Source organism: Magnolia sinica, chromosome 4 (assembly GCF_029962835.1).
Source record: "Magnolia sinica isolate HGM2019 chromosome 4, MsV1, whole genome shotgun sequence".
NCBI lineage: Eukaryota > Viridiplantae > Streptophyta > Magnoliopsida > Magnoliales > Magnoliaceae > Magnolia > Magnolia sinica.
This window is the reverse complement of record NC_080576.1, coordinates 33,454,319-33,461,383: the sequence shown is the minus strand read 5'-3', so window position 1 is coordinate 33,461,383 and position 7,065 is coordinate 33,454,319. Positions and strand designations below refer to the sequence as shown.

General features: G+C 40.5%; 1 protein-coding gene across 1 annotated transcript; it reads left to right on the top strand.

Moving 5' to 3' along the window:
- Nucleotides 1-352: 352 nt before the first annotated feature.
- LOC131242987 (cytokinin dehydrogenase 3-like) lies at nt 353-6,499 on the top strand. The gene is made up of 5 exons (XM_058242024.1): nt 353-1,858; nt 1,996-2,123; nt 2,201-2,458; nt 2,570-2,832; nt 5,925-6,499. The coding sequence occupies exons 1-5, from the start codon at nt 1,279-1,281 to the stop codon at nt 6,283-6,285; spliced, it is 1,590 nt and encodes a 529-aa protein (XP_058098007.1). The 5' UTR covers nt 353-1,278; the 3' UTR covers nt 6,286-6,499.
- The last annotated feature ends 566 nt before the right edge of the window (nt 6,500-7,065 follow it).

The following is a 7,065-nucleotide window of genomic DNA, read 5'->3' as shown; positions in this document are numbered from 1 at the left end:
CTCCTACTCTCATCACGTGCATTGGATGTGCCATACCCCTAATATTAATAATTAAAACAATGGAGATGATGAAAAATGTAAGGTAAAAAAATGATGAGCAGCTAAAAGAGAAGGTTTCATTTACTGCATATGTTGGCAGAGCATGGCCATTAAGATATCTCACCTTCACAGTACTAAAGAAAGAGAGAAAATCCAAAGAAGGTAAGTTAAATTGAAGAGAACCGTCCATCTTGGATGCCTGAACTGGAGCCCACCTTGGATTCGAAACCAGGCCACAAAATTCTCTACCCCCATGTCTCTATAAATAGAGCACAGTGGAAGTAGAACAAGAGAACAAGTGCAATGCCCTTTTTGCCCCGTACTCTCTTCCTCTAGTTGTTTTTTATCTGGCGCTATTTTTTATCTCTCTAATCAATGCTTTTATCCTGACAGAGAGAGATAGAGGAGAGTGAGTTGGAATTGTTTGGTACAAACAGAGCAAATCAACAGAGGATTGGAGATGAGGGCTCACATGGGTACTTTTTCCATGTGACAGATTCTCCTTTTGGGCTATTAATGCTTCCCTGTATCTCTACCTCTATAGAATTGCTATTTTAATGCTCCCCTTTCTCTCTACCTCTAAAGATTCGCAGAAAACCTATCTCTGTTTGGCTCTCAATTTGCAATTCCTCTCTCTCTCTCTCTCTCTCTCTCGCGGGTTTTTCTGCTGATTTGGGTTTTTCTTACAGTTCATGAGTTCTTGGTTTTTTCATTGATTTCTACTTCATACATTAAAAAATAAAATAAAAAAGCGCATTTCTTTTATTCTAATTCTGATGTTTTATGTTCCTGTCAACGCCTTCATTTTGATGTGTTTTAAGAACCTATTATCTGCTTTTCTTCTCGCTGCATTCCCTTCCCAATGATTTCCTCCTCGAAAAAATAAGCTGTTCTTGTTATCTGCCGCCTTTTTTTTTTTTTCTTTTGGAATTCTAGTATTTTTCAGTTGCCTGTTTTTAGTCCTGTTCCTGCCACTCTAATGCAACCTTGATTAATGAATTACATTTATCTCTCTAATTTGAAATGTATCTCTACATCAACCACATAAACTAAGTTTGAAGAGAGTGGGAGAGAGAAGAAAATCAGCAATTTGGTTCTTCAGAATCACAGTATTTTCAAAATTTCAATCCTGTTCTTCCTCTCAACACCTACCTGAGCTTTCCAAGGAAAATCATATAAAACCCATCTGGGCGTTTCAAAACACTCTCTCTCTCTCTCTCTCTCTCTCTCTCTCTCTCCATGGAGTTCACCTTGGTATGCACTAGAATTAATGTCCTGGTTCTCCTTTTGGCCCTCTCCTCACCCTGCACATTCATTCAAAGTCCAATGGATTTTGGTCAATTGAACTTCCTCCAAACAACAACCACAGCATCTCTTGACTTCGGGAGGATCTTCTTCAATTCTCCTTCTGCAGTTCTCCGACCCCAATCCCCGAAAGAGATCCTTCAGCTCCTCAGCTTCCTCTCTGCTCCCTCCTTCAGCAAGGTTACTGTTGCAGCAAGAGGAGCTGGGCACTCCATCCATGGCCAGGCCCAAGCAGTCAATGGCATTGTCATTGAAATGGATTCTCTACCTCCTTCCATAGAAATCCACAGGAAAAGAGATGGAGAGCCTGGTTTTTCTTATGCAGATGCAAGTGGTGGGACCCTTTGGGTGGAACTCTTGAAGGAGAGCTTGACACATGGCCTGGCTCCAAGATCATGGACTGATTATCTCTATCTCAGCATTGGTGGGACCCTTTCTAATGCTGGAATTAGTGGCCAGACATTTAAGTATGGCCCACAGATCAGTAATGTCCTTCAACTAGATGTTATTACAGGCATACCATCAATCCGAAATACTTTTTTTCTTTCTTATTTTTATTTTTATTTTTATTTTTATTTGTTTGTTTTTGCGATGCATGGATTATAGTCCTTTTGATTTATTTTTATTTTTCTTTTTTTCTTTTTTTTATAGGTAAAGGAGAGCTTGTTACATGCTCACCCACAGAAAGTTCAGGTCTTTTTCATGCAGTTTTAGGTGGCCTGGGCCAGTTTGGTATAATAACAAGTGCAAGGATATTACTACAAGATGCTCCACAGAAAGTAAGGCCCAGATCTCTCTCTCTCTCTCTCTCTCTCTCTCTCTCTCTCTCTTGAATTTGGCTTTTTATCATGTTCAGGTGAAATGGGTTAGAGCCTTCTACGAAGATTTTGGCATTTTCACCAATGACCAAGAGCTGTTGATTTCAATGACAGACATAGTGGACTATGTTGAAGGATTCGTGGTCTTAAATGAGCAATCTCTACACAGCTCTTCCATTGCCTTCCCTTCCCATCTGGGTTTCATGCCACAGCTCCAATCAGGCACTTCACATGTCTACTACTGCATTGAATTTGCAATACACTTTTACCAGGAAAAGGACTCCAACCCAGACAAGGTAACTGCTTACCACCCCATCCAAAAAATTCATTTTTCTCCCTTTCAAACCACTTGTTTTGATGAGCTCATGTTGTCTTCTTTGTATTTTGATTTTTTTTTTTTTTTCCAGCTTGTAAAGGAGATAACAAAACAATTGAACTTCATGCCTTCGTACATTTACAGTGTTGAAGTCTCCTACTTTGATTTCCTCAATAGGGTGAGAATGGAGGAGATGAGTCTGAGGAGGAGAGGGTTGTGGGACGTGACACATCCATGGATGAACATGTTTGTGCCCAAATCAGGAATTCTTCAATTCAGAGATTTGCTGTTGGACAACATCTCTCCAACTACTTTTGAAGGCCCTATCCTCATATATCCAATCCTTAGAGACAAGTAAGAAAATCCACCTTCTCCATTTTTTCTCTGTTTTCACATGCATACACAAAATGAAGGTTGCATGTTAGTTAATAAGGGTGACCTAGAGAATGAGCTTTTTTTCAATGGTTTCTTAAAGGATTTTGGCTTTGGTTTTTTTTTTTTTTTTCAATCTTATTCTTCCATTCCTTTGGGCGAAAAAGATTCGATTTTCCTTACAAAATGCTCCTGGTCTCCTATGACACAACAAGATATTTGATTTGACTTTGGTTGACGTGGTCTTTTTAGAAAGTAGAGATAAATAAAAAAAAATTAGTGCCTGGAGAAGCAAAACCCAATGTCTTGTGTGAGATTGGGGACCTTGAAATTGAATTGTGGTGGAGACTTCTCTCTCCCTCTCTAAAACTCGAAACATGAAAAATCATAAAAAGAAAGGGAGAGACGTTGGTCTGCTTTTATTCCGAAAACATACTTCTCAAAAGTGATTTTTCTGTGACTATCGGATTTTTTCACTTTTTTTTTTCACCCTTGCAGAATGTATCTCTCCTCGGCCTCGTTTTTGCTGTTCCTATGTTCTGAGCATAGGATTCTCTCTATATCAAATATTCCGTGTACATGACATTTTATTGTGTGGCCTATTATTATTATTATTATTATATTTTTACTCTGATATTGTAATGGATGATACGCAAGCACCTGGTCACTACTCGGATTACATGCGTGGAATACAAGTAATTCAAATTTAACGGTCGAAATTATGGTTCCCAGTCTGGATGTATTATGACCCAAAAATAATCTTATTTAATTATAATACTATTGGATCGGTGAACATTAATCGGACGGTTAAAAATACCTAATATTCAATAGCCTTATTTGAACAAGCAAATGTCCACTAATCGGAGGTTAGGAATGGTCAATCAACCTGATCTTGAGACTTTGACATAAGGGAGATTTCCACAATTTAGTCAGATTAATTTTTGTCAATGTATGCCAGGGTAATTTATGAGTGCCTGCGTATCAAGTGTCATACGCAGCCGGAGTAGCAAATAACTCCACTTGCATTTATTAGATTGGTTGGTTATTGGTTTTTTTAAAAAATAAAAATAATAAAATTCTGGCTATTATTGGTGAAACTTATTGGACGGTTTCAAATGAAAAGGATTCAGTGGTCTGTGTCAACTAATGAGTGTCCATGAATCAGAGGTTAGGATTGCTCGATCAGTCTGTTTTTTGGACTATTACTTCTAGTTAATGGATGACATATCCACCGTTTTATAGTGCCTGCGTATCAAGCGTCATACCTGCCAGACTATCAAATGACTCCCCAGTGGAAAACAGGGGTACCTAATCTAGAAGCGTGGTTTTAAAGGGGTGAGTTCCGATACTCCGGCTCCGTACGACGCTATATACACAGGCACTTCAAAATGATACACGTGGTGCAAAGTAACCATAATGAAACGGCTAAATTCTGTAACACTCTGCCAAGTTGCAGTCCAGAAATCTGATTGGTGCACAATCCTAACCTATGATTTGTGGACACTTGTCCATTGGAACAAGACCATTGAATTTTTTTTTCATTTTGAACCGTCCAACCAATGTCCACCGATCTTATAGTCAGAAATCAAACATGCTTAGTTTGTTATTGGTTCATGATGCATCTAAAAAATGGTATAAAAAAAGTTTATACCGTTTGTTTTATTTGTATGCCACATAAGCAATTTCATGGTAATTTATAGGTGCCTGTGTATCAACCACCACACCGCCTGAGTACCAAAGTTTTTCTGGGTTGTAAATATCAATAAACCAACAATTTTAATTTTAATTTTTATTCACTGTTGTTTTCTTTAGTGTGGTCCACCAGAGATTTGGATTTCCTTCATTTTTTGGGAACGTGTCTTATAATGAGCTCTCAAAACGGATGGACGGCGTGGATGTAAGGAACATACATGAAGGTGGGATCTTCGGATCCACCGAGGCCGCGCCCCCACAATTATTTGACAGTTGTCATGGACATGCGTACGGTGGATGATTTGCTACAGTTCGCATGTCAGCCCTTGAAACGGACAAAAGCCCAGGCCCACATCACAGCGAATTTTTGGGCCGCAATTTCAAAAGTAGGAATACAGGGCTACACGTGGCAAACATTTCGGCTGATGCGGAATACTTATCAAGTGGGCCACAATATGGAACAGGCCAAAATTTTGCAGTGATGGGACAACTCAGACCATGTTTTTTGTTGTGTTAGTGCTCGTTGATCGTCGACCGTTCTTTTTGCGGGCCTTTTATCACATGGCTTCCACTATTTAATCCCCATAATTCTCAACATACACCCACATGGCTTCTACTGTTCAATCCCCATATTTCTCAACATACACCCACATGGCTTCCACTGTTCAATTCCCATATTTCTCAACATACACCCTATCCACGTGGTGGGCCATCATAACAACGGTTCAGATCATTGGAAACCATTGCCACGTGTACCTTTAGTGAACTGAAGAGAGCTTCTTAATGCACCGGCCATTAAACTAGTAACTTCGGACACCGTTCTTACCTAATTGACCGAATCGCCCTGAAAGGAGACCAATGCTCGCCCAGAGAGCTGTACACGAGTTGAGTTAGCTCGCTCCACTGGATTCAAAATGATTTACCTGGGCTCGAAATTAGATTCAGACTGAGTCAGTTGGTTTTGAGAGTTCAAACAAATTTCGAGCCAAGTTCTAACCTGCTCGAGCTTGTCTCAAGTAAAGATCGAACTTCAACTCGAATTGACTTGAATCAAATCAGCTTGATGACTTGGTTATTTTGATATTGACAGTTTTCGAGAAGTGTTTGATTAAATGTCTCAACAAATTGTTATTTTAGGTGCATACACAGCCAGTGGCAAAGGAATTGATGCAAAATAAATCATTATAATAAATAAAAGAAACTTTATATTACAAGACTAGCTATCCTCTTATCTTAATTTTGATGTTGCCAGTCAAGCTCGAGAATTCGAGCCGAGCCCAGTTGAAGCTGGGATTAATTACTGGGTTCGACTCGCGTACAGCTTTTAATTTGTTGCGCCCTTTCAAAACTAGGGTTATTTTAATAATTTCATCTTGCAACAGGTGGAACCCGAACATGTCAGCCGTCCTGCCTGAACGTGGATCCGAACACGGCGACAAGGTGCTGTACATCGTGGGCATGCTCCGGTCCGCAAACCCGAGCACGTGCACGGCCGAATGCCTGGAGAGCCTCCTTCAGCAAAACCGCCGAATCGTGGAAACCGCTACAAGCCCACGTATCGGCGCCAAGCAGTACCTCTCCCATTACTGCCAAGAGCAGCAGTGGCGAGAACATTTTGGCGGGAAATGGGAACGGTTTTTGGCGGGAAAGTCGGAGTACGACCCCCTCAGCATCCTGGCGCCTGGTCAGGGGATCTTCGAGAGGAAGTATAGCAAGTGGCCCACCACCCTCCAATCTCAATGAGGGGACAAGAGAGATGGACGGTTGAGATTTTATTCCTGTTGGGGTTTTATTTTTATTTTTGTTATTGTAGTTGCAGGTGGGAAAGGGAGTTTTTGGAAAGGAGGAAGGTTAGAAAACGCATTTCGGGAAATATAACCACCTGGGGATGTTGGGTGTACAGTACCTGCACGAGATTTTGCTTTTTATAGAAGAAAACAGTCGAATTTCAATTTTACTTTTCGTCTCTGCTTTTCATCTCTTCTTTTTCTATTTTCGCTTTATTTCATAGAAGGTTAATTGGGATGGGCCCGACGGGCCTACCATTGTTCGGTCCCAAGTGATTACCATTGTTCGGTCCCAAGTGATGAACTGTAGACCCGAATGCAGGCTCATTAACTAGTCTCAACAACGTTCATGGTTGTCAATGGTTGAGTGTGGACCTGTTTTACTCAACTGGGAAATCGGGTTGAACCATTTCCAAAGGGCTCCATGTGGAGCAGCATGGAATTGGAGGGATTTGTTATTTTTTAATCATTTGGTAGCAAGGAATTGTAGGAATTTGGATTTGAATTTGTGAGGAATCCAAATCTCTGAGAAAAGCTCCTTTGATCTCTCACCTCAAAAGCTATGGTTTCAAATCCACTCTATTTGGCTTAGATGAAAATCAACTTGATTCTAAGTGGTTGCTTGGCACCATGGATTTTGGGGGGATTTGAAGGATTTGAGGGGATTTCCAGTTGTAGGATTTGAGGGGATTTCCAGTTGTTTGCACCATTCCCCCCTGCTTGTGGCCCATCCGAG

Coding starts and splice junctions, on each gene's coding strand:
- LOC131242987 (XM_058242024.1), top strand. CDS start 1,279: ATGGAGTTCACCTTGGTATGCACTAGAATTAATGTCCTGGTTCTCCTT. Junction 1,859..1,995: donor TCAACTAGATGTTATTACAG/GCATACCATCAA, acceptor TTTTTTTTATAG/GTAAAGGAGAGCTTGTTACA. Junction 2,459..2,569: donor AGGACTCCAACCCAGACAAG/GTAACTGCTTAC, acceptor TTTTTTTTCCAG/CTTGTAAAGGAGATAACAAA.